Source organism: Vidua macroura, chromosome Z (genome assembly GCF_024509145.1).
Source record: "Vidua macroura isolate BioBank_ID:100142 chromosome Z, ASM2450914v1, whole genome shotgun sequence".
In the NCBI taxonomy this organism is placed as follows: Eukaryota; Metazoa; Chordata; class Aves; order Passeriformes; family Viduidae; genus Vidua; species Vidua macroura.
Window position 1 is genome coordinate 42,358,197 of NC_071611.1, and position 26,676 is coordinate 42,384,872.

Here is a 26,676-nt window from a genome sequence, read left to right on the forward strand (position 1 = left end):
AGCCCCTCGGGGACAGCCACAACCCAGACTCCTGCTGACATCCCCAGTGCGGATTCTCAGGGCAAGGGAACACCCCCAGTCCGAACCCCTGAGCCCACCCGGGGAGTGGTGTCACTCTCCAGGGTGCTGCAGCAATGCTGCCCGCCCCGGGGACACGAGGTGACACGGAGGGGGGAGGTGTCACGCTGGAAACGTGTTGATGGCATGGGGTTGACACAGAACCCCTGCAGAGGACCGGTGGTCTGGCGGATCCACCCCTGTGGTCTGGCCACTGGGGATGGAGGAAGGTTCATGAACATGGGGGGTGTGAGTGCGTGTGTGGGGGGGTTGTTTGTGAGTGAACCAAGCAGAGTTGGAGTGGGATTGATGCAGCCTTAATTGGGGTCTTGTGTCCCTTTGCACTGCAGTGAAGTGCTGGCCACAGCTCATCGAGCACCGCAGCCCCAGGGAACCAGCAGGGCACATGTGGGCCCACATCCCCACTCATTACCAGGCTCAGAGGGTGATGTGAGTTTCCGTGCTCCCTGGGGAGCTTGGGGACACAGCTCCTGTCACCTGAGTAACTAGCTGTGATTGATGCCTGCTTCCACATGTCCTGCAGGCACTGTAATTGAGCAGGAGATAGAAGGTGGAGGATGAGGGGACAATCCAGCCCAGCCGATGGAGCATTAAATCCAGCTTCAGCACTGAGCCGAGGGCAAGTGTTGAATCAGTTTGCCCCTGCAGGCTCCAGGGATGGGGACATGGTCAAAGGCCAGATCCTATTCCCAAGGAGCAGGGAACAGGCTCCATGTGCTGGGCTGTGGGCAATCAGTGCTGTGGCTGCAGCTCTGTTCCAAGGCTTGCAAACTGGATGGAACTCTGAAGGGTGGATGGGGACAGTCCCAAAGCACCCCAGTGTTTGAGGCCCAGGACTGCCTGAGTTTCTCAGCTCAGGGTACTGGGTAGTCTGGGACCCTCTAGTATAGGCATTTGTGTGTTTGAGCCCAGGCCACAGTAGAGCTAGTACCCTCTGAAGTACAGCTCTTCACCCTCTGAAGATCCCAGTTATCGATCCCTGGAAAGAAAAGGCAGCACACACGAAGCCTCAGCCTTCTGCTGCCTGAGTGCTCTGCACAGCTTCTGCAGGTGATTTGGTGGGGCATAAGGGCTGCATGAGGCACTGGGCCACCCCACAGCTTCCTCCTGCATCCTGGTAGGCCTGTACAATGCTCAGTAGGAATGTACCTGTAAGGACAATGATTTTTCAGGGCATGGTGGGTTTAGCTTTCAGCAAAGGGCAATGGGAGAATTCCCCAAAGCCATGCCGCACACATTATCAGTGATAGCAAAATACCTGCTGTTAGCAGATGGTCTTTATCTAAAGAGTGGCCTGGAACCTTGACTTGGTGTTACCTGGTGCCTGGGCTATGGCAGTGCAATACCCAGGCCCATGTTCATCCTGGCACTGCTGAAGTCATCTCTACATGATGGGACTGAGCCCTGGGATACAGAGAATGACATCAGAATGCACTTTGAAAATTCCTAGAATCACAGAATCATCAGGGCTGGAAGGGACCCCTGGAGATAATCCAGTCCAACCCCTCTGCCAAGACAGGGTCACCTGGAGCAGGTGACACAGGAACATATCCAGGTGGGGTTGAAAGTCTCCAGAGAGGAGAGTCTACAACCTCCCTGCACAGCTGTTCCAGTGCTCTGCCACCCTCAGGATAATGATGTCCTTCCTTCTGTTTTATGGCCATTGGTCATCATCCTGTCACAGGGTGCCACTGGAAAGAGTCTGGCACCATGCCCTCTGACACCAGCCTTTGATATATTTATATGCATTCATGAGATCCCCTCAGTCTTTTCTCCAGACTGAACAGGCCCATCTCCAGCAGTCTCCTCCCAGAAAAGAGATGCTCCAGACCCCAGATCATCCTTGTAGCCTCTGCTGGACCCTCTCCAGTAGTTCCTTGTTTTCCTTGTGCTGAGGAGCCCAGAAGGAGACAGAGCACTCCAGATGTGCCCTCACCAGGGCTGAGTAGAGGGGCATGATCACCTCCCTTGACCTGCTGGTCACAGTCTTCCTAATGTATCCTGAGATACTTTTTGCTCTGCAGCTGGGAAACCCTCTGGATTTTTTCTGTGGGAAATGCTGCTACTATGAATTAATTTCATCCCATGCCAGAAATCCATGTAATTGTGAGTGCCAGCTGAAGGCAGCAGCGTGGCTGGGGTTGGCTGCACCATTCATTAGTGCTTCTCTTCTTCGCGAGTGTCACCTGTGGCAGTCGATTACAGAAAGGTGAACGCGGGCAGACAGAGGCCTAGGGGAAAGCCGGTGGCAGCCTCCCGGATTTCAAAGGGCCTGCATCCACACAGATCGCTATATCAATTCCTTTTAATACATCTGAGCGCCTCTTTCCTGGAAGACCACGCCGGAATGAAGCGACCATCGACTGCCTTCCCAGGCGGCGGGAGGGCTGCACGCCTCCCTCTGAAGTGCAAATCGCCATCGACCGCGCCGCATCCTCTGAGAGGGGCTCCGCTTCGCCAGACGCGGCCTGCCCTCCTGTCTCCATGGCAACCGCGGTCCTTAGCAACGCACCGCCTTGGCAACCGCCAGGGCACGCCGGAAGTGAGGCGCGACCATTTCCGCTCGGCACGAAGATGGCGGCGGGTGCTGCGGAGTTGCGGCGGCTGCAGTGGCGGCTGGAGGAGCTGGAGCAACGCGTCGGCCTCGGCGGCGGGGGCTGTGGGCCGCGAAAGGTGCCGGAGGGGAGCTGCGGAGAGCGGTCGGGGGCCGTTTGGTGCGGTCCGGCGGGGCCTGGGGTGCCGCTGCCCGGCGGGGCCTGACAGCCCCGTTTCCTCCCTCTGTGCCTCTGCAGGTGGCAGACGAGCTGGTGAAGGTGCAAGTGGCGCTGAACAATATCGGCGGCAAGAGGGAGAGGATCAAAATCCTGTTTAAGAAAAGTGAGCGGCTCTTGCGGAACGGGAGGTATCGCAGAGGGCGGGAGGGGGGAGCTCCAAACCGTTTCGCTGCTCTAAACAAAAGTACCTTCTCCACACCTGTTTGGTTTGGGCGCTTATTTCAGTTTGTTTGTCACAGAAATAAATAACCGGGAGAAGGTTTTGTGCTCACGATCCTCCAGTTCAGCAGTCGGGGGTGGGAAATGGGCGGCAGGAGCCTGTTATTTGCTCAATTGCCATCTGCCCATGTCAGTGTCCATGTCAGGGTCTGCTCTGCCTGAAATGCAGACTCTGAAGGCTCCTGGAGCATGAGCTTCTTAAATGAGTTCCTGCACACTTGGACTTCTTGGGCATGCTGAAGTAGCTCTGCCTCTTTGTGTGGTGGAAGCAATAATGTTCACATTCAGTAGGCAGAACTGGGGAGCTGCCTCCAAACCGGGGGGTACTTTATCCTGCAGAGCTGCCTGTTGGCCAGGTTTTGCTGTGTGTTGTCACAGGAAGGGCAGGGAGGCTTGTTGCGGTCCAAGTCTGTAGTGGCTGCTCAGTATAGAAGCGTAAACCATGCATTTGTGGGTGATTTTAAGGACCAAGATGGGGGGCTGTTGGCTGCTTTTGTCTTGAGGGTGGAAGAAAGCAGATTTCACTCACCTTTGATCATTGTTATCCAGACAAAAAGCAAGATTTCCAGTTGTCCCTAAAGCAGTGTTTCCTGGCTTGAGCCATTTGTCAGTTCGTGGTCACAGAGCTCCAAAGTCACATAGAAATTAATTAATATGGGGAAGAAAAAAAAAAGAAGTGGCTAAATAAGCAGTGTTTGCAAAGTAACCTGATACATAGAGGGAGAGCAAGATCTTGTGAATGCCATAACATCTCCCCTACTTTTCGTCTCCAAATCTGTTTATCCCCCCAGTTGAAGATGTAATAAAATACCTTGACCCTCAGTACATTGACAGGATGGCTGTTCCAGACACTATGAAGCTGCAGTTCATCTTGGCAGGTATGGCATGAAATGAGGGGAAACAGGAGGCTTTTGTAGCACTGCAGAAAAAGTGTCCTTTACCTAAGATGGGTCGAAATGGATTTCTTTTCTTCAGTTGTAAAGATGTGGCACAGCACGCCCTGTGGAGGTATCAGAGAGATGGTTTGTACAAGGATGTCTGTCACCCTCGGTGCTCCCTTGTGCACACCCATGTTGCAGTTTTATCAGCTCTGATCTCTCCTGTATTGATCATTCACTTCAGCCCCAAATTAATCAAAGGCTGGTAAGAAAAGCTGGAGCTAGAATGGTTTCCTCACCCCACTTCCAGTATTCTCCAGGCTGGGACAAAAATAGAAGACATTTGGGTGTATTTTGACATCCCCTAGCCTTGTCCTCTCTTGACCCAAGGAATTTGATCACCCGGGACCAGTATAATATGTGAATGGAATTCCATAGAATCATGGAATGTTAAGAGAGTGGAAGGGAACTTAAGGGCCATCCAGTCCCAATCCACCCTCCCTAACTCTCCCAGGTTGCTCAGACCTCCATCCAACTTGGCCTTGAACACTGCCAGGGATGGAGCATCCACATCCTCCTGGGCAACCTGGGCCATCTCACCATCCTCACAGTAAAGAATTTCTTCCTAATATCCAGCCTAAATTTCCTCTCTTTCAATTTGTACCCTCCTTGTCCTATCATTAGAACTTGGTGGAGATTCTCCTGCATGAAATTAGTGTGAATCAAGACCCAGGGATGAGCAGCACAAAAGTGTAAATAAAATCATGAACAAGCTCCTTTCTGTAAAGACAGATCAGCTGGAAAAATGACCACTGCTAGTGAAAAATCAGAGCTGTGTTTTGTGTTTACTGATGTTGCTTCTTGTCCCCCCACAAGCAGAGGAACAGGCTATTCCTGCCCGTGCAGCCCTTCTGGAGCAGGTGAAGAACCTCCAGCCTATCTTGGACAGCACCAGTATCCAAGGTATGCATGTTCTTCTTCAAGCTGGAGCTGCAAATGCCACCTGCTAAGCTGTGGCCTGTCTTGCTTTTTCTTTTCTCTTGGGCCTGAGCTTAGAGAAGAAGACAGCTTATAGGTGTGAGAGTAAACTGAGTACAAACTTGGTCTACTGCTGCCTCATGCTGCCCTAGTCTCCCTTGCAAGGTCAAGGAGGTGATAGAGTAGCTTGTGAAACAGGCTAGAGAGAGCACTATGGCAGAGAGGGTGGAGCCTGACAGGTCATTCCTTCCTGTGAGCTGTTTTACATCCAGAACATCTCTGTTCTGGCAGGTGGTTTACTCCAGTGTATTTCTTGAGTAGCCCTTGCTGCGGGCATCCCTGAGCTTGTGCCATGTGCAGGGTAGTTAAGTAGTTTTTTTTTAATCCTATGTGAGTTTTATCTATAGTATGGGACACTTGCACTCAGTGAGTGGAGTTCTCCTATGCTGTGCTCATGGAGGAGCACAGCATAGGGAGCTACTCCCATGTGCTGTAAAACAACCCAAACTGATTTCTCCTTTGTGCTTCCAGCGGTTCCTGACCATGCAGCCAAACTGCAGCGGCTCTCACAGATCCACATACAGCAGCAGGTACCGTGAATATTCCTATCAGTATTGACTAGAAGGGCCTAGGAATCTTTTGCAAGTGGCTATACTTACACCCAGTATTTGTAATTGCTTGAATTGCTCATTTATGGCAGTTTTTTGCAATCTGAATTTTCATACCACGGTCTTAAAGAAGTTTAAGTACTCCAAGGGGGAAAAGGAGCCAGGATTTCTGTGAATTGAGTCCAAGTTAGAAATTTGCCCACCATAACCCTGCTCAAAACAGCTTTCAGTGACATGTAGTAAGTGACAGTGGGTATAACCATCTTGAATTCCCCCTTTTACTGAGAGACTGAGGTGAAGCATTGCGCTCCTCCAGTGTCCTACTCTCTGGAATGTTGTTGACACTGTCACCCTGTCCCTTCACCCTTTCCCTCCCTGTATGAGCACTCTTGGAGCTGGCAGTGAGTAGCCTGGGCAGTTCCTAATGGTCTCTTTCAGTATTTTGCTGTGAGTTTCTGTTCTGGGGCAAGCAAAGCCTGGATACTGAGGAGAGGCAGGTAGCAGTGCAAGCCTGGGGGCTTTGCTGCTTCATGGGACCAGTGTTTGTCACTTTTCTCTTGATTGTGGAAACGTGTCCAGCTGCAGTGGGCACCACAGCCAGGGCCTGAGCACTGATCTCAGTGCTAGCCTTGCATGAGTTTCCTGCCGTGCTGTCATGGACTGAGAAGGGAGGAATGTCGTTCACCTTATTTATTGCTCATGCACTGCGGCTCCCCTCTTCACAGGAGAAGCGTCATGATCTCACTGATAGTGTCAAGACACTCCTTGAGGATTACAACAAAATGGTATCCTTTGAACTGCGGGCCTGGAACAGCTGAACTGACCCCTTCCCCTGGCTGATCTTGTTGCATCTCCAGCCTGGGGTTTAACAGCCTATTCGATACCTGTATCCCTGTCCTGGCTGTGTAGGATCCCAGTACTGAGGCACGTCCCAAAGCCACAGTGGGTAGGGAAGCTGTGTAGAAAGCACTTGCATGGCAGTGGTGTGTGGAGTTCACAAGTGCCTCCTAGACTCCCTTGGGTGTATGGTGCTGTTCAGTGGCTCAGCTACTGGGTGATTGAATCCATGAAGACTTAAAACAGCCTGGTGCCCTAGGCCTCTCCCAAGGAATCAGGATTGTAATGGTGCTGTCAGGATACTCTGAGCTGGGTTTCTTCCTCACACTTTCCACATTACTTTCCTTAAGTGTCATGTCCAGACCCTGCTTCTCTCCAAGCAGTTTGTGCAGTGGAATGAAATACTGACACGTCTGGAAGTGGCCAAGCAAGCAAAACCTGTGACAGAGTGATGGCAGAGCTGGGAGCGCGGCGTGCCCAGGGCCCCTGTGGCACAGCTTGCATCCTGCTGGGCCCAGCTCCTTCCTGCTTGGTGCGAGCATGCTGAAGTGACGCGGCAGGATCCTGGGGCACCCAGCTCTGTACAGAGCTGTGCCAGCCCCCAGTCAAAGCCACACTGCTCCGTAATCTGCCACTGTTTGCAAATCTTGCACTTCTCTGAAAGGCATCTCGGTTTTAACATATTTAAAAACCCCATTTCTGTGCTTAGTGTGGGCCATAGTAAAGTCCTGGAATGCTAACTGGGTTGTCTGTCTCTCCCTCGGTGTGAGGACTGCTCCTGGCACAGACTGGGGTTTTTTCCCCAGGCAGTGATCTCTTGGCAGCCTCCAGGAGATGGCCAGTGATTCCTTTCAGCCTTGGGCCAAGGGCAGGGAAATGCCACACTCTTCCTGTTTGTGTGAGTTGTCTGTGCCCAGGGGAATCTGGTCTTATGGAATTTTTCTGCTTTGCTGTTCTTCCATCTCTGTGCTGAGAGAAGGCAGCAGCTTTTGCCTTTATCCTGCCTCTGCATTCCTGAGGCTGCTGCAGTCTAAGGCCCGTGCTGGCTCTTTCCCTTTTAAGAGAGGGGCACAGGCCATGCCTTGCCTGGTCTGGCTGTAGCATGGAGTTTCCAAGGCTATGTTTTTGGAAGGGTCTCAAACCCTTCAGGTTGGTGAGACACTGCCCAGCTGAGTGTGACCTGGGAGTCCTGCAGAAATGGGGCAGAATGCCCGCAGAAGAGCTCACTGGTCCCAGAGCTCTCTCTGATCAGCAACCTCGCTGGTTGTCAAACCACAGTGGGGCTGCAGGCCTGCGGAGAACCCCCGCTCCCTCCAGCTGCCTGAGGAGCTGAGGTAAGGGTGGGAGCTGAAGCACGCCCTTGGTGGGCGCGCACGAGGACACCGTATCTGTGCTCGGTGCCGGGAAAGCGGGATGTGCCGCTGGGAGTTGGGCCTGCCCCGGGCCCGGCCGCGCTCGCCCCGCCCACTACTGCTCACCCAGTCATGTGATTGATGGGCGTGCCCCCGGCTTCGAGACCCGCCTATCCGCCTCACGCTTGCGCGCGCCCGGCGTCGGCCGCCATCTTCTGTCGGAGGGCGCGCTGAGGCGGCTGCAGGTGAGCGAGGGCTTCGCACGCCCCACCGGGGCATCCCTGACTCCCACTCAGCATTCCCACATCCCACCGCGGTGGTCCGGCTCCCCCCCCGGGACCCCAGGCACCGATGGCGGCGGCGGCCGTGTGGGGGTGAGGGCCTCGTGTGCTCCCAGGGTTCGGAGCGGGATCTCCGTGCTGCCATGTCCCTGAGGAGGCTGGGGTGCGAGGTGCAGGGTCTGGGTGCAGCGGGACTCAGGAGCCTGCGGGTAACAAAGTACTGCGTCCTTCAGCACCTTGAGCTGTGCGGTGGGGGCGTGGAGTGCCTTGCACAGGGTCACGCAGACTTAGGTCGGGATGGCATCTGCCTTGGCAGAGACGGCAGCTGTGAGGCCTGGCCTTTCTGTCTTTCTCTTGAGGAAGCATTTTTTTATTCCTGCAACCCCTGGCTTGCCATCTCCCGTGTGGCATGCAGTGTTTTATCCTCAGCTGGGCTGGCCAGGTCCCCATGAGCCTGTATTTGTACACGAGGTGCTGCATGTATGCTTGAATTTATCCTGTGCATGTTCTGGTGCAGGCGTGGCCAGCATCCCCAAGTTCTGTTCTCAGTCACCCCAGCTCACTTTTTGTTCTGTCTTCTCTTGAGATACAGCAGTGTTTTTCATGTCACCCTGCTTAGGCCCACAACACTAACACTGCTTTTTTCACAGCCTGCCTGCCAGGGCTCAGGCTGCCCTGTGGTAACATTCGTATTGTAGGTATGTCCTTATGAGGACTGGACTAATCTTTTGATTATGCCTTTCCAGGATTCCCAACCCTCATAGCTCAGAGTGCTCTTCAGAGAAAAGGTTGTAGCTAACTGTGGTGAGAGTTTCTTTGGGCAGCAATTACAGTGGGCTGGGTGTTCATGGGTCTGTTTTCCTTTTCAGCATTGCAGAATGGAGAACTATAAGAAGACCAAAATTGTGGAGAAACCTTGTCCTCCTCCTTTCACTGACCTGCCCGCTGATATTATTGAAATGAAGGTGAAGGATGGGAGCAAAATTAGGAATCTGATGGGCTATGCCATGAGCAAGATGGAGCAGGACTCAGTGAGGCATATTCTTTTCACTGGCTCAGGCAAGGCTGTTAGCAAGACCATCACCTGTGTGGAAATCATGAAACGAAGGCTCAAGGAGCTGCACCAGATCACCAAAGTGCTCTTTAAACAGATTGAAGAAATCTGGGAACCCATTGTGCCTGAGGCAGGCCTCGATGCCTTGACAGTGAAGAGAAACATTCCTGCCATATGTGTCCTGCTGAGCAAAGATGCCCTGGATCCTCAGGAGCCTGGATACCAGGCCCCAGGATCTTTTGATGCCTTCTGGACTGAGACACTGAAAGCAGAATCGCAGGGCCAGATGAAGAGGAAGCAGGGTGGAGGCCGAGGAGCTGCCAGCACAGGGAAGCACCCTCGCTCCACCGGGGGAATGCTGGGGGGGCCCTGAGGTGGCAGCTCCGTGCGTGGTTCAGGGGAGCTGTGGAAACCGGCCCGGGGCTGTGGCTGCACAGCTGCTGCTGAACACGGGGACTCACAGAGGTGTGAGGGGAGGGCAGGAGGAGCAGACTGTTACAACTGGGTGTGATCATAGCTGTCTGAAAATGTGTTTTGACAAGTTCCCTTGCCAAAGGCTGCCAGGCTGTACTCCTTAGGGGATCATGGAAGATGAGATTTGCCTCTTCTTGAGCAAAAACTGTTGGTGTGCTGTCAGTGAGCCCCAGAGAAGGGCTGCTAGCCCAGTGAGGTTTCAGGTGCCTGGGCGTGCAGCAGCCCAGGCAGTGGGACAGACACTTGTCTGTATGCCAGGTGCAGGTTGCTCTGACCAGTACAGAGGGGAGTCAGGACCTGATGTGGAATCCCCAGGCAGCTGCCTGCGTCACCTGGGCTCATGAGTGTACAGACAGCAGGGCACAGGGCAGGGCCAGCCATTTCTGGGCCTGAAGAGTCCTCCTGCTGAGCCTGTTGAGGGTGTTGAATGTAGGACTGCCAGGATACAGCTCTGGCATCATGTGCATGTAGCTCCTTGGGTCAGCAGAGCTGGCGGTCGTGGTTCTCTCTCCAAACAGGCAGCAGTCGACTCGTGTTGTAACCAGCCTGAAATCCTGTGGCTCTGCAGCTGTCGTGGGGTGGTGGTAATGGGACGCTCCAGAGGATCCTGTTCTTTCCCGTTTCTGTTCCTTGATAATGCACAAAGATGGCTTTAAAATAAAGATGTAACTTCATGTAACTTGGAAATTTGTCATGTCTTACTCATCCCACTGGAGGTCACCCTGTAAGCACTGGTGATGGGGTTGCGGCTGCTGGCTGAAGCTCTACTCTTCCAGCCTTCCTGCTGCTCTGTGTTTGTTCTTCTCGTGACTGTAAATGGACCCTGATCCAAGGGGAGGTTAATATCCAAATATTAACCTCCTTTCACATCCAAAATAGACCAAGGTTCTGTTTTTTTCCTCTGAAGTTTTTTTGCTAATTTTTTTTCCCTCCTTTAAACTGGCTGGAACTGCAGCCTCAAAAAGACTTGTCTGGAACTCTGCTGAGCGAGGGAAAGGATGTATCATCTTTTCTTGTGCAGTAGTTTCCCTCCTGGAACAGGTCTGGTGAGTTATTCTGGGCCAGAGAGAAGGGCTGCTGTTCCTGTGATGGGCTGAGCTCTCGCCTCAGAGAGCTCACTCGTGTCCTGAGCACTCCCTGTCCTGTGCGCTTATGTCCTGTGCTTATGCAGGGAGCTCCAGCTGGACCCAGCACTCTGCACTGTCAGTTAAAGAGTAACAATACAAGCACCAAAAGAAGAGATTTTACCAAAGCGAGGGGGAGCAGGAGAGGTTCAGTGTGTTACCTGTGCAACCAGACAAGACTCCACCAGCCTGCCTGGCACACAGACACCTGCCTCGCATCCAAACAAGCGCCCAGTGGAGCCAGGACTGTGCCAGGCTTGCAGGCCTCTTCCTCCCCTTCTGGAGGTCTCACTGGAGACCTCACTGGAGATCTTCCCTGGAGGTAGTCAGGGAAACGCTTGGACCTGTCTCCTGTGCCAGCAGATGTGAGTCCTGAGGATGGGGCAGAGTTAATCTGTTCTATCTTTGTGCTGTTCCCAGCTGCTGCTCCCTTACATCTAAGGAGGAGACCGCTTTTCTTGACTAATTAGCAGATTAGCCATAAATGCCAAGGAAGATGCTTGAGTGTCTGATCAGATGGCTTCTGACATTTCAACTGGCAATGTGTCTCTGTTTACTCAAAACACCCGGTTAGTAGAGAGCTGAGAGCCAGATCCTCAGGCAGCCTGTGTAACCCTCCCTCATGGCCATGGCACGTTTAAAGCCACCTCATCAAAGCTGCAAAGTGATTGTTATTTTTGTTTCACTGGAAGTTATCCTCAGCTGACTTGGTGGCTCTCCTTTCAGGACTGAGAGCTTTACCCAACCATCAAACCCTTGGGTTCGGGTCAGTGGAGAGATGTTCCAGCTCCCTTACAGCTCTGCCCTTCACCCATCCTTCATCTGGCTGCCTCTTCTCCCATGGAGACACACCATGTGGCAATGCCTGGCTGCTACAGACCCCGGTGTCACTGCTGTGCATCTGTGTCACCAGGCATATGTGGCACTTGGATGTGGCTTTTCAAAGCAATTGCAGGTGCTGATCCCTGCAGGTCTCCAAGAAGCACCCCGAGGGCCCCTCCAGCCCCTCTCCTGTCTCCCAGCCATCTCCTTTGGGTGCCACATCTGTACCTTTCAGTAAGAGTACACACCCTTTGGGGTGATGCCCCACACAAGGGCTTCTCTGGCTCCAATGCCCATGTGGAAACTGGCAGCTGTGCACAGGGTCAGGCTGCCCTGTACCTCAATTTCCCCACCGACAGGACAGGGGGAAGCCGGCTGTGCCAGTGAGGCTGATCTCGCTTATATTCCCAGGTACTGATTTTCCCCAGATGTCCTGTTCCCTTCTCTCCTTGGGCTATCATGGGCTATAAGCCCACCCCTGCCTGCCTGTAGCCCTTGTGACTCGAGAAGGACTCCAACCCAGTCCTGGCAAGTCCATCCTCAGCATCCTCAAGCCCCAATGTGTGTGGGACCAACTGCACGTGTGTTTGTGTGTGTGTGTTTCTGTGTGTGTGCAGGGGCAGGGCAGGCAGCAGCAGAGAGAGCCAGCCGGTGGCCCCCGGGCACGGCAGGGCAGGGCAGGCAGCACAGGAGAGCAGGCGCAGCAGGAAGGAGGCAGGGCTGCACCAGCAGCGGCGAGAGGGCAGCACCAGGGCCAGTCCGGGCAGTACCGAGGGCAGTACCAGGGCAGCACAGCCAGCAGTACCGGGGCAGTACGGCTGGCAGTATCAGGGCAGTACCGGGGCAGCACAGCTGGCAGTACCGCGCCGGGTCCCGGGCCGGGCCGGCAGAGCGCGCGCTGCCCGGCCTTGTCCCCCACCGCTCACGTGGGAGCCGGGCGAGGGGGCGTGTCCCGAGTGAGGCGTTCAGCCAATGGTAGGCGGCGGGCGGAGGGGGTGACCAATGGCGGGGCGGGGGCGAGGCGCCGGCGGGGCCCGCTCCCCGATGCCGGCGGGAGGGCGCGAGCGGCGCGCGGGGCTGCGGCACCCTCGGGCGGCCGCGGCGGGACCGCGCCGGCTCCGAGCGCTCCGCGGGGCCGTGCCGGCGCCGCTCCGCGCCGAGACTCCGCGCCGCCAACCCGTTCCCAGCGGGGCCCCGACCCCGGTAGTGCCGCCCGCCCTCCCGCCGGCACTGGGGTCCGACCCCGGGGGAGAAGCGGAGGCAGGTGGGTAACGCCGGGGCTCCGCGGCGGGAGGGCGGCGTTGGTAGGACCTGTTGCTGTCCGGTTCCGGGGGCCACCGTGGTTGTCCCACTCCGCGGCTGTCCCGCTCCGCGGCGGGCGGGGGGTCAGAGGCCCCGGGGAACGCCGCAGCCGGGGCTCTGCCCGACCCCGGTAAAAAGCACAACGGGGGCTGCCCTGTCCGCGCACCTGCTGCCATCCGGCCCCGGCACCGTTCTGGATGCGGGACATCGCAGCGGCGTCCCGCCGCCAGGGAAAGGAGTTGGAGGATGGAGAGGGGATCGGAGCAGGGCCAGGGCTCTCCGGAGTCGCCCGGAGTCACGGGGAGGAGCGTTTGGGCTGGGGTGAGGCGACGAGGACATCTCCAGCTTGGTGGCCCACGCAGGGGATTAGGGCAGAGCCAGGGCTGGAAAGGGGTGCTGGAAATGTCCCACAAACAGCATCTGACCTAGGAGCTGCTGCAGCCTTCAAACTCCAGCGGAGCCCTGTGGGCCCTGGGACAGCTGTCCCCTGTCACCCCCACAGCCCACCCTGAGGGGCTCGCAGAGCCTGTCCCTTCACGTGACTGTGCCTTCGGTGACTGTGACTTTCTCTCTTCCAGGTGCTGGAGGGAGAGCAGTGATCCCTGTGTCCTCACTGCCCTGCCAGAGGAGGGGCAGCTGAGAGAAACCTTCCCTGTGATGTGGTGCAGCCCGGGACACAGCAGTAAGCGGCCAAACTGACAGGGTGACACTGGACACTGTCCTGCTGCTGGCCTGGCCCCCATCCCCATCCCACCACCAGCACCACCGCCATCCCCTTTGTCCCCTGCCAATGCCAGCAGGTGGAGGCTGCATGCTCCATCACTGCCCTGGCATCCCAACCGTGAGACCAGGCTGTGGGCCCTGCCGATTCCTGCGGGACTGTGGCCATGGCAGCTGCTCTCTCCACCGGAGCGATCGTGGCAATTTCTTTTAACTGTGTCATTGCGTTGCTCATCCTCATCCTCTTCCTCATCCTCTGCAAAGCCTGCAGGACCCCCTCGTGTCCCAAGAAGACCCCAGCTTCTGATGTGGATGAGTCAAGGAATGAAGAGAAGTACCTGCTGCATCCCTGATCTGCCTGGGGGCTGGGGTATCCAGCTGTGACGAAGGAGTTGTGCCAGACTGGATGCCTGTGCTGTGACTCGAGTGCTGGACCAGGCACAATGAAAGCTGAGGGGACACCCAACTGTTTGCAGGGGCTGTGACAGGGAGCACAGTCCTTTGCCTTTGTGGTTTTGGTGTGTGAAGTTCCTGAGAGTGCCCACAGCGATGATGGGGATAGAGAGACAACTGATGGGGATATGCTACAGGGACAATCATGCCTGTCTGAGCAGCCAGTGAGCACAGCAAGAGCTCTGCCTTCGAGTGCACCCCTCGTTTGGGAAGAGATTGTGGGCTCTTCTCTGGTGCTCATGGCCTGGGACAATGGCAACAACATCACAGACCTGAGCAAAGTCAGTTGGGGCCCTGGAGAAGGGAGGCAGCAGGGCTGGCACAAGTGCTTCTTCCCTAGCAGGCTGGCTGCTCCATGGCAGGGTGTGCCCAGGGAAACCTGAGCAGCCCCAGCCCTGCTGGCAGAGCAGTCCAGATGCTTGGGGGTGGCCCTGGGTGCCATGTGCCCTCAGCCTCAGATGGCATTTGGCATTTGGCCCAAGCAGCGGGTTTAGTGAGGCAGAAGAGGGCCTGCATGGTCTGCCTGATCATCCCCTGTCTGTCAGTCCCCTGCAGCAATAGCACCAATGCTGCTAGGCAAACGACCCTCCTCCTCCTCGCTGGGTGTGTGTCTCTGCCCTCCCCCCTGCCTGCTCCCAGCCCAGGTCAGCCATGGTATTCAGCCCTGCCGGTGAGCAGCAGATGTGCTCTTGCAGGCATCCTGCTGAGAGCAGCCTGGTGTGGGTTTTTCCTGGGGAGATGAGGGTGCCTGGACAAATAGCTTTGAAAGTTCTTTGACCCTGCCTGTTCCCTGGGGATCACAGTGGCTCTGTGGGGAGGGATGCTGTCATCTGGCTTGTCTGCAAGCCTGACAGCTGCATCCCCTGTCCTGCCAGTGGGTGCTGTGGGTTTTGGAGGGCTCTGCCTTGCCTTTCCTAGAGCTGAGCAATAGCCACGGTCACCACTGGCATAGCCACTGCAATAAGGGGACAGAAGGGTGGGGTGGGAGAGATGCCAGTCAGGGTTCCTGCAGAGGCTTGGTCAGGCCTGGCAGAGCCTGCAGCTCTTCACTGTGTCAGGTGTAGCAAACACATCCCTTTGCAGCCTTGTTTTTACTAGACTAATAAATGGACTGTAGGACCCACGTTGTGTCTCTGAGCTCTACCCAGTGCCTGGAAAATTTGGGGGGAGGTGGCACATCCTGCCATCCTGGGAGGCTGAGAAGTGGCTGTCCTGTGGACCGATGTCTCCGGAGGACTGTGGGTGGTTTGCTCAGGGATGGTGACTAGGAAGGGCTCATGTCCACATCTATCTGTGGCTTTTAAATGCTGGGTGAAACCTGACTGGGTATTTCCTGCCTGCCTGCCTGCCTGCCTGGGGCATGTGGGAGTCAGCAGGGAGCATTCCCCAACCTTTGTGCCAGAGGCACAGAGAGTTTCCAAGCTGTGGCTGCACTTTCCAAGGATGCTTGTGGGAGACAGGCCAGCTGAGCATATGGAGGACACCTGCCACCACACCTGTCTGGTGGCTTTGGTCCCCAGGCCTAGGAGCTGTGTGCAAAGATCCGGTGGTGACAGCCACCGCTCATCAGCATGCTGTGAGGCCACTGCTGCTCCTGCTGCCACCACAGCCACACAACAGCTAATCCTCTGCTGCACACAGTGTGGAAGGCTCTGCAAACCCTGCTGCCCAGCAGTTCCACAGGCACCAGCTGGGCAGAGGCACCCCAGCCCCATACTGAGGCCCCTGGGGAGAGGGAAGCTGTGAGTCTCCCACAGCTGGTGACTGGCAGCTGCTGCCATGTGCTGTCTGGAGGCATGGAATGTCTCTCCCACAGTCCTGGGGCACTAGGCCTGGTTTCCAGGCACTCTCTGGCTTAGGCTGCTGCCCCAAAATCCAGGTGTGGCATTCCATTTGACTTGCACAAATGCTTGGGGGCTCTACAGCTTAGAACTCGGTCTCTCTGGTCACCACTCACACAGTGGGACTGGCTGCCATGAAGCTGCAGCCCTGAAGTTTTCCTAGTCCCCCTCCTGCCCTCCATGGGGCTCTCATCTGGTGCAAGCCCAGCCAAGGCTTGGGAAAGTCAAGGGCCTTGTGGCTCTGGAGGGCCAAGCATGGTGAGATTTGCCTAACCCAGAAATGACTGCATACCACAGCTCTCCCTGCACCTCGGTTTGTTTGTTTGGGCACAGAGGAAAAGTGTTTCTGCTGTGCAAAAAGTGGGCAGCAGGGGCCTGTGGCTTGCATGCCAAGCAGCCACCAATTAAAGCTGAGCTTGTTTGGCCAGAGGCTGCCCACAGAGTCATCTTCCCCCTCTCTCACTGCTCTTCCTTGCTCCCTGGCTCTCTCACCAGGCTGAGCAGCTTCTCCAGTTTTGCTATTTCCACCTCGGGACCTTTCTTCACCTCCTGGCCTTTCTTCTCCTGCAAAAAGATCAAACAGGATAGAACTGTGAGCAGGGAGGAAAGTAGGGATGAGGAAAGGTCCAACACAGGGAGGGCTGCTGGAGTGCTGTATCTGAGCTCTCACCCCTCACTGGCAGTTGATCCACAGGGGGATGCACCTGCTTATCCTCATATTTCAAGCCCAAGGTGCCATGAGATGTGTGAAAGCTCCTGTGAGCTGGGAAAGGACACTAATGAAGTGTTTGGATAGGAATGGGGGTGGCCTCTCTCTTCCTAGATGTTCTTAGCCCCATGGGACTGGACCACCCTCTAAGCTATGCCCCCAAGGTGTAGGTAGGTGCCAGGCATGCAAGACAGATGTCCAGTGTGCAGATGTCCAGACCTCCCCAAAACAGCCCCACCATGCCCATCCTGTGCAGGTGCTCCTGGACAGAGGCAGACAGAGGAGCAGGGATTATCCCTTTTGCACCCAAATGGCTTTTCCCAGGAGGGCAGCTGGGTGTTGAGAGCCCCTAACCTGGTGAGGAGAAGTGAGTCAGGGCTCCCAGGTGTGCTGTTAACTCCTCACTGAGGCTCTCCTGTGCCTGGACACACTTCTGTGCCAGTCCTGATGCCCACCTCAGCACAGGCACAGAGAAAAAGCACTTCCCACATTCCCCTAGCACCTGTTCCAAGCATGCCAGGGGCTCCCTGCCTGAGTGCTAAAGCAAACTACCAGCATCTTGAGAAAAATCACATAGCACAAGGGAAAGAGCCAGCCCACTTCAGCCCTCGCTTGTTTGGGCACAGCAGGAGCTTTCCAGGCCTGGCAGAGGACGATGTCCCCACTGAAGGCACAAATTCCACTCAGTCCTTTGTGCAGAACATGTTTCTGCTGTGCTGTGGGCTGCAGCATTGCTCTCAACAGAGTTCTGGCACTTTGGGAAAGTGATTAACCGGGCTTAGGCTCTCCAGGTTCACATCATGTAAGACACAGCTGCAGCAGAGGAATTTTCCAAGCTACACTGAGCCCATCAAGCCCTCCTGCAGCTGAGCATCCATACCATGCGATTTCTCCAAAACAGCGTCCCCACAGTCACCACTTCTATCATTAAGTGTTGCCTTTTAGTCACAGCCTTCCCCTTTGCCAGCCTGCTGGATCTTGCCTTGCCTCTGGATTTGGTGGGATACCCCTGCTTTGGGGCTGGGGAGCTCCTCTGTGTGTAGCATGGCTCTGGGCACCCCAGAAAGCAGCTGCCAAGCACAGGTGAGCAGGAGATTGGCACAGTCTGGCAGGTGGGCTCAGGAGAGGTGGCAGCAGGCCTCCAAAACTGCAGCAGAGCAAAGAGAAAGGAACATCCCTGACCATGCTTGAAGGCAGCCTGCAGGAAGCTGCTGTACTGGCTCTTCTTGGCATCCCCAAAGCACAGCCTCTGCTCTCCATGCTCTCAGAAGGCCAGAGGAGTAGCACTCAGCATCGGAGGAAGGAGACTGCCAGCTTTCCTCTCTACCTAATTGATCTAACAGATCAATTCTCCTCCCGCTGAATAAGCCCCACTAATGGCCGCGGATGCAGCAATTACAAACACACACCTTCCCTGAAGACCTGCCAACACACAACACGGAGAAAGTTGTTAGCCCACATGGATCTGACTGCGCTCCTCTAGCAAATGTGGGCATTGCTGAGTGATGACAATGCGCAAAGAACTCCCCGGAGAATCCCTGTGTCCACCCTCCTCCCAGCCCAGCACAACCTCGATGGAACAGAGGTTTCCTAAACTGCCAGAGGACAATGCTGAGATGAAAGCAGTCCTGGGGGGAGGATGGGGACAGGGATATTTGGAAACCCCTCTGCTCCCAAGAAGAGCTGCTTCTGAGCACTGGGATGAGCCCAGGTTCTTTAATTTACGGAGTCCATCAGCTGCATGGTGGGACAATGGTGGTTTGTATTAATGCCAACAAATGAGCAGCACCCTTCGTGGCTCTGGTCTGGGCACTGAGAGTGATGTTTGTGATAATGGCCCACACCACAGCAGAGCATCTCTCTGAGTGAGAGCCTTGGGATAAACACAGCTGCTTGAGGTATTTCAGCACTTAGCTATTTCTGCAGAAAAGCTGTTTTGCTGTCTGACAACATTCAAACTCCTCCCTTTGGCACTCTGTGTTACATACAGCACCGCACAAAGGTCCTCGGGACAGGCAAAAGAGGCACCTGCTTTGCTCAAATGGGAAGAGAAGATGCTGAAGCCATCTCCCACCAATCCATCTCCATCCCAAGCCCTTTGATATCTCTACTGGCAGGGTCAGGAAGAAACCCTGACTGATGTCCTGCAGGCCCATGGGAACTGTGTCTAAGCCTTGCTGAATTCACCAGCCTGAGGCTCAGCTCCTAGTCACCAAACTGTCCCTAAAACTTTCACTTTCACACTGGCTCAGCTCTTTTGGTGCTTCTGAGCATGCTGTAATAAAGCCACACACAAGCTTGTAATGAGCCATAACTGAACCAGAGCCCTAATTTAACGCCACATAACCAAGCAAGCAAGATGACACAGGGAATGGAAATTATAATGTCCTTTTGGGGGCACTGGAATGGAAGGTTTCCCTTTATTCTGTCATCTGCTTCTCCCAGGGCACTTGTGCTTGTGAGCTGGCTAGGCCACTGATGGCACCAGCATAGCACTGGTGGGATCTGCTTGGATGCACGTGGCAGCTTCCTACAAATCCAGGGACCTTAGGTGCATCAGACCTCTGATGAGCAGTCCTTCTTGGAGCAGAGCTATCCCCACACGAGGTGGGGAAGTGTCACTTCCACAGACGGCTGCCGAAAGGCTCAGCCTCCAGCAGATGCCACAGCCAGGTGTGGAGAGGGCACTCGTGGGGCTCTGCCACATGTGTGTAGCTGAGCCTGTCCTCCACCTACATCCCTGATTGTACCACATCCATAGGGCTCATCAGGAGCTCAGAGTGAGTCAGGGCAGATCAATCTTCCCCATGAAGCTGTTAGATGCAGAGCTGAGATTACATGGGGAGGTCTGTCCCTGAGCAGCTCATGGAATGGGTATTGGAGCTGCTCAGAGCAGCATTTGCATTGGCTTTACTGTTAACTGCTTCCAACTGGAGAGCAAAATGTTCCTGTTGAAATGGTGATGAGGGACATGGCAGGGCCAGGAAAAGTGCTGTGTGGGGATAGACTCTGCACTGCTTACAGAACATGACCTCAGGGAGGAGAGGTGGGGAAGAGACCCCCCTGTTTGTGTCCGTGCTGCTATATTTGTTGCCAAGTTTCTCATGGCCCTTACACTCCCTTTACCTCATGTCTGGGGTCTTCCCTGGCTTGTCAAGCAGGGAAACTGAGGCAAGGGGCTCAGGTCTACAGGCAGTGTGCAGGACCCTTGATGGTCCTCTCAGCCCCAGGGTGAGTACTGACACTGGAAGTGAAGCAGGAGGTGACAGATGACTGAGGTGAAGCCTCAAACGGAAGGGTGGAGTGAGAACTAGGACAAAGATGAGGATGAGGATTGACTGCTTGAAGATCCCTTGACCCTTGGGAGCCTCAGCCCCACCCATCCCTATGCTGGCACATGCTGAACTCTGCATGCAGGTTAAGGGACTCATTTAAACTGGAGTCTTGGCTAATGCCTTCATTCCCTAGTTGAACAGTATGCCACTGAGTTAACAAAACTCTCCCATAAAAGCCATGATGCTGGCACTTCTCAGTTTCCATGTCTTTTTCCCATTGGGGGAATAATCATGAAACATCTGCTCTAAAGTTTTGATTAAAAAAGGCCAAACATGTTTATGTTTTAAAGCAGCAAGGAAATCAACCACGCTGACATGAGCATAGTCAGGAAAGTCCCCACGATTTCCTTGGGAGCAGAGGCGACCCTTTACCCTGCTGAGCCTTGGCCAAGGGGCACAGGCTTGTCTCTGCCCTGCTGTTGTCATGGTACTGTCGTCATTCCTTACTCGATGGGACTTCTGGATACAGTCATGCTGGAACAGGATCTAGACATTTTATAAAGCAGCCCAGTGACCTAAGAACTGGCCTCCCATGCATAAGGGTTTAAGCTTTTACAGAGTTGTTTTGAAGGGCATGAGAAGCCTCAAGAAGATACCTAAAACTGCTTATTCTTATCCTCAGTGGGAAAGGGCACACAGTCTGCTAGCTGTTCAGAGGTGTATTTCTTTGGGAGAAGATATTTTTTTGTTGCTTCTGCTTAGGTTAAGGTGACAGTTCCAGGGTAAGGGCTCCACACTAGTGACTGGCCGGGTGAACTCAATTAATGAAAGCAAAGACGAAGCTTCCCTGGAGCATTTCTGTCAGGAAGACCAAGGAAAGCCAAACTCCTTCATGAACACAGAAAAATTTTCCTCATCATCTTCCTGGGCCACTAACCAAACATTAATAGTATCAACAGGAATATGATATGAGCTGCAGCCCTGAAGCCTCCCAGATCCACCTCATCATGGTCCTATTGCTACCCAGTGCTGTCAAATGAAGCTGGAGTTATGCTGAGCTGGGGATGATGTCTGTGCCAGGACCACTTCTGGGCTCTCAAGAAGTCCATTTACATGCAACAGCAACATGCTTTTCAACCACAGAAAGCATCTAGGTACACTCACAGCCTTATCTGACAGCATCGCTCCTGGCCCATGGAAGGATTAACTGACAGACTGGAGATAAGGATTTAAGCTTATTCTGCTACTGTTTGGAAATAAATGACACAGTAAATGTTTTTGCAGGAAATGAAACCAGCGGAAAAGCCCAGGGGATGGCTGGGTCATTCAGGTGACAGCAGTCACACAGGATCACTGGCCTCAAGGATGCTCTTACCTCCAGCTTCAGGAACCGTCTCTGCAGTTCAGGGCAAGCACCCTCACATTGCTCAAGTTCACATCCTGACTCAGAGACTTTGCCTGGAATCTGGCTGGCCCATGCCAAAGCACAGCAGGGCACATGGCACATGGGTCTCAGGGCCCCAGCTGACCTGCCTTTGCTTGTTGGAAGTCACCATTTAAATTGGTTGAGTCACAGTGCCAGGACCAGCCTGTGGCTCAGCAGCACACATCTGCCAGGAAAGGCATGGGAACAAAGGTCAGGACATCCAGCAGGCAGGAAGTGCAAACCAAATTGGATCAGACCTGGAAGCAGATGGGATTGTCACTGGAAATAAACCAGAAGGCATTGGGCAGGGCTTGTGAGCAGGGGTCACTTGTCCCTACATAGTGGGTAGCTGACCACAGCACACCACAGAGCTGGCCTGTTCACAAATATCCATGGGAGAGGGGAGGGAATGCTTGATGGAATGGATGGGCTCTGCAGCAGCAGGGAGCTAACAGCCTGGTCAAATCCATGGCCATGAGGGAGTACAGCCTGTGCATTGTCACTGCTCTGTGTCTGTTCTGCCAGGGGCTGGCTGGGACTCCACCTCCTTGCTCACCCCCACTGCAGTGTCCTCTGGCCAAGCAGAAGTTGTGGACACAGCAGGAGCTGTTCCCTGAAGAATGTTCCCTATTCTTGCTAACTCCAGAGCATTGAGCAATGTCTCTTACAGACCACTAATTTAGGCACCTAAATTTAGCCATAAGAAGACCACATTTAGCATGAAAACTTCAGTGAACAAGGCCAAGCCGAATGCAGATTTATCTCATGGCAGTCCCCACAGCTCCTCTGAACTGGGCATTACAATGATTTGTTATCTCCTTCTGAATTTATCCCTGTACCAGCTGCAAAAACCCACCAAAACCATTTAAGACTGTTGGTCTTCCATCTTTTCCATTGTCTGACACAAGTTCAAAAGAGGGATGTTGTCATGACCCTCAGTTCATGAATCACCAAAGAAATAGCTTTCAAGAGAAGGATAAATTTTAAAGTCATCTTAAGACATTATGGGTCTGAAATGAGCCAGTACCATTAACTCTGCCCTGCACAGATGCTGTGACTAGGAAACATCAGCAACAGGGTCCCAAGAGGTCACAACTGTGTTTTGTCAGCCTTGAGGACAATCTGGCTAAACTCTGAGCTCTGGGTGTATGAGATGAAGAACAGCTTTCTTTTGGGTGTCATCAGCCTTAGTCACTGAGATGAGCCAACATCTATAGACTCTATTCAAATAGAACAGCCTGGTGAGGAAAAAAAACCTCTTCACAAGGTACATGGAAAAGACTTCCAGTCGTATCACTTAAGTGAGTTGTACTAAGCACTGAGAAAAACCATTGTGTGCTCACTGTGCAAGGCAATTACCCTGTCCTGGCACACTGAGACGTCCTGAAGGAATCAGAGTGGAATAAAACTCCTAAAAGCTTTTTCCTCAAGTCCAGGCAGGAATACCCTGTCCTGGCACACTGAAACCTCCTGAAGGAGTCAGAGTGGAATAAAACCCCTAAAAGCCTTTTCCTCAAGTCCAATGGTACAAACCCCCATTGGGATGAGGACAGAGGGAATGGGACACCCTTTCCTTCACCTCACTGTGGGGAGAGGGAGTGCATCACCCACTCAAACCCTGGATCCAGCCCTACCAGATTCAGATTTTCTGCAGTGCCATCTGGCTCATCAGGATGGGATAAATTGTTTCAAGTAGCTTTTAACTTTTTGGGAAGCCCCAGTACTCAAAGCCTGTCTATGTGCCACATGTTACAACGGCATGAGATGCAAAGGCTGCTGGGGGCATTAGTGCCAAGTGTTTGAGCTGTGGGATTTCTCAGACCCGCAGTGGGGAGGAAGGAAATGAGAAGGGGATTTTAATTGAGATTGTCCATAAAACCCACTAGACAGGCAATACCTAGTGTTCTAGCTTGACTTTAAACATTGCTGCAATTCCAGTAACACCCAGACACCAAACCTCAGTGTAACCTAGACAATCCAAAAGCTGACTAGACTGCCCTAAATCTTGCACCTGCCATGAGGGGCCACGTCTACAGCACCTCTTCACTTGGGTTGGCAAACCTGACGTGAAAGGCCTGGGCACACACAGCATCCAAAGGCACATACATCAAACCCATCCAGAGGGATAAAATCAAGGATATGCTCTGCAGAGTGCAGTGACCCCAGCATTCTTAAGCTGCAGCCCTTGATTCCTGCCAGGAAGCACAGTCAGCCACCCAGCAACATTTCCTTATCACTCAGCATCTCTCTCTCTCTCTCTTTTTTTTTTTTTTTTTAATTACTTCAGCTTTACTTTGGCATGCCAGCTCAGTCAGCAGTTACAGATTAGAGTTTAATAAAAGCAATCAAACACAAATATGAATATGCAGCTCCTGCAATTCTTGTGTGCTTCTGTTATATCATAGAGCACAGCATCTCATGAGAGAACATTTGCAGTTGTATGAACAGTATATTTTAAAAAGCTGGAGTTTTTTCAATGTCTTTTTCTCTGGCCACCACTGTTAACATATACATGCCCTCCATGATCACTTTTTAACTGCCTTAAGAAAGTCCAGTTGCTGTTTTTCTTTTAACACAGCACCTTCTTTAATTTTTTTTAATACAGTTCATAAAAGTATTTGTATAGGAAATATATTCTGGGTTGCTACTTACATGGGAGCATGTGAATATACTTCATTTGGATAAATGCAAGTACACGGGAAACCAGATTTTGCTATTATTAGAAGTAAAAATAAATGTCCTTGCTCAAAGAAGCCTCATATGTAATAACATTAAATGCCAATGGCATGAAAGATGTATTATGACTGATATTCTTCTGCTTATGAAAGAACTCAGTCCGCAATTTAATGTCAAGCCACATTTCTCTCTTTCTCTTTCCTGCTCTCCATGACTGAACTCAGGGATGCTTCAGAAATTGCACTAGATATTTCAGCCCTGTGAACAATTGTGTCATCTCAACAATGCATTCTCCTTGTGTATTTTTCTTTTAAATCACAGAGTCACTTGGGGCAGAGCTAGGAGGAGTTAGTTCACTAGTGCACTCTTGTCCATGGTGGGAGCAGCTACTCTTAAATAGCTTCTGACAGATGCTTGTCCAGTCCTTGGGATGTTTATTAACACCCCAACACAAGAGGCCCCATGCAGTGGATTGTCCCACTCTGCTCCCAACATCTGCACAGCCATTTCTTTTGAAACCCCCCAGGAATGGTACTGCCAACCCATCTCTTGGAGATGTCTGTCAGCACGTCCCTCTTATGCCCAATGAAACCTTCTCCCTAAGTCTTTTCCTGCTGCCTTGTTACCTCAGAGCACTGCCCTCCTTACCCTGCCAGCCCCGGATCTCTTTGGGTGTGCCCACCTCTCTCATCTCCCTGCCTCCAGCCTTGCAGCTGGCTCTACTGTCCTTGCTGCTCTCCTGCTCCTCATGTCCCTCAACCCCAGTACCCAAAACTGGAGCAGAGGCCTTTGTGTTGCAAAGCAGTGCAACAGGATCAGATCATGTTTCCTGCTCACTCCTCTTCTGCCTGTGCTCTCTGCTCAGGCAAGTGAGACCTTTCTCTGCTCACCTCCTCAATCGCTTATTCTAACCTCCTTTCCCTCTCCTTCTGTTTGCCTCCACTCTCACCGAAGTGCATCCTGTTTACTTCAGACTGAGTCTCCCCATTTACCTCAGATTAAATGACTTGCACAGCTTCTCTCCACCTGCTGCACAGGAAACCGCCAGGCAAATGATAAATGCCACACAAACACTCCCAGGCCTGGGAACCAGATACACTGTTAGCCTGGACAGCGTGGGACGTCATGCTAAATCACATCAGCCACAACTGAGTTACGCTGCAGCATGCAAATCAGGGCTTAAAAGAGGTCAGCGAGGAGCTGGACGCAGGACAAGCACAGGAAATTCTGCAGCTAGAGCTGTTGTTCTTCCCTTGGATTTTACACATTTATGGCAGCTGAGAAATCCCTTCCTGCCACACAGACAGATAGAGCCCTGTTGTATCCCACCACAGCGCTGCTTTGCCCTGGGAGCTCCTGAGGAGCTCCTGGTGTCAGTCCTCTCCTGAGTGGGCTTGGCATAGTGCTGGTCCATGCACAATATTTTTTGCTGCTTGTTGAGACATCTGCCCTCTGAGCCCACATCCTGCAGTGATGCTGAGGTTGTGTTACACACTCCCCACCCATGTTCACTGACCCAGCTGCATTGGACTGTCCATAAGGGTCTGAGCAAGAGCTGTGCAGAGAACAGGATTCCTACTCATCTGGCTGCAAATGCAGGGCCCAAGCACTGCATATCAGCCAGAAACAGACAGGATAAAACAGTGCAGGAGAATTCCAGCAACATGCTGGGAGGCAGTTCAGGGAGTGCTCCTCTGAGGCACAGGCACACACAGGACCATTAATTTCCTTCTGGGAGACACTGCCAGCAGTGTGCTGATATGGCCTGACCTGGTCAAAAGCTGCTCTGCTGGAAGGAACCCTGGATGGACCTGGATATGGGCTCCCTGGCATGCAGTGGTGGGGATGGCAACAGGGCTGGAGTTGGGGATGCTCCTGTCCCACCAGCAGGCACAGATTACTGTATGCACTGGTGATGTGTCCCTACCCATCCCTCACTCTGACCCTGCCACCCAGGAACAGGGGGTCTTCTGGGTCCTGTCTGGAGACAAAGATGAGGTACTCTCTGAATAAAAAGCAAATCCAGATTCTGTGTTCGTGTAAGCTGTTCAAGCAGGAGGCAGCCAATTTTAACGACAATCCAGCCTTAAGATGCTGATCTGGCTCCAGCCCAAGTCTTTGTACTAAGCTCCTTGACATCCTGTTTAGAAAAGCATTATTAAAATCTAATTGCTTCATGCATATATTACTGTTTTAATTATAACAGAAGCAGGAGAGAGAGATGGGAGCAGTAATCAGTCTCTCTGATACTAATATATTTTTGAAGAAGGAACTGGCCATGGGAAAAGCCAATCCAACATAATCTGTGGAAACCGGAGGGAGATATTCCTAGTGATTGTCCACATTGCCAACAGCACAGTCTCAGTGTAGCCAGGAGTGGGCTCCCTAAAGTCCTCTTTGCTTTGAGACACTGACTGGGATGCTGCATCTGAATTAATTTTACATGTTTGCTTCTGTGTCTCTGTTGTACCAAAATGTAATTACTTCAGAGCCATAGAACAGTTAAACCCATCTGCTCAGCTGGCTGCTGAAACTAATGGATGTTTTTTTGAAACAAAGTATTGCAAAATAGAGGCATGCTGGAAAGAAAATTATGTAGAAGTCATCAAGGTCCTTAAGGCAAGCACTTCCCAAAGTAATCTCTCCATTGCTGAGCAAGTCCCACAAGTACCAAAGACGGAATAAGGTTAACCAGCAGCTGTCAGTTTCAGCAAAACAGTGGCCAAGTGGCAAAATAAATTATCTGACAAATAATTGCAGATGTAAGGACTAGAGGGGACCTGTTGACAGAGCTT

The 26,676-nt window shown here is 53.1% G+C and overlaps 3 protein-coding genes across 11 annotated transcripts in view; 2 read left to right on the top strand and 1 right to left on the bottom strand.

Moving 5' to 3' along the window:
- Positions 1-2,637: 2,637 nt before the first annotated feature.
- DCTN3 (dynactin subunit 3) lies at positions 2,638-7,112 on the top strand. 2 transcript variants are annotated; one of them, XM_054003545.1, is made up of 7 exons: positions 2,638-2,751; positions 2,871-2,955; positions 3,863-3,949; positions 4,826-4,912; positions 5,459-5,517; positions 6,261-6,320; positions 6,735-7,112. In XM_054003545.1, the coding sequence occupies exons 1-7, from the start codon at positions 2,653-2,655 to the stop codon at positions 6,822-6,824; spliced, it is 567 nt and encodes a 188-aa protein (XP_053859520.1). In that variant the 5' UTR covers positions 2,638-2,652; the 3' UTR covers positions 6,825-7,112. The 2 variants fall into 2 exon arrangements, with proteins under 2 accessions (XP_053859520.1, XP_053859521.1); XM_054003546.1 differs by having other exon boundaries at positions 4,829-4,912.
- A 504-nt stretch (positions 7,113-7,616) lies between these two features.
- RPP25L (ribonuclease P/MRP subunit p25 like) lies at positions 7,617-10,212 on the top strand. 3 transcript variants are annotated; one of them, XM_054003543.1, is made up of 2 exons: positions 7,617-7,969; positions 8,875-10,212. In XM_054003543.1, exon 2 carries the CDS (start codon positions 8,884-8,886, stop codon positions 9,430-9,432), a length of 549 nt encoding a protein of 182 aa, XP_053859518.1. In that variant the 5' UTR covers positions 7,617-7,969; positions 8,875-8,883; the 3' UTR covers positions 9,433-10,212. The 3 variants fall into 3 exon arrangements, with proteins under 3 accessions (XP_053859518.1, XP_053859519.1, XP_053859517.1); XM_054003544.1 differs by lacking the exon at positions 7,617-7,969 and adding an exon at positions 7,991-8,098; XM_054003542.1 differs by lacking the exon at positions 7,617-7,969 and adding an exon at positions 8,119-8,476.
- A 5,883-nt stretch (positions 10,213-16,095) lies between these two features.
- DNAI1 (dynein axonemal intermediate chain 1) overlaps positions 16,096-26,676 on the bottom strand; it is a 138,909-nt gene continuing 128,328 nt past the window's right edge. For all 6 annotated transcript variants that reach the window (XM_054002477.1, XM_054002474.1, XM_054002478.1 and 3 more), the window contains one exon: positions 16,096-16,359. In XM_054002477.1, the coding sequence (XP_053858452.1) occupies positions 16,255-16,359 (105 nt within the window). In that variant the 3' untranslated portion in view covers positions 16,096-16,254. The remainder of the gene's footprint in view (positions 16,360-26,676) is intronic.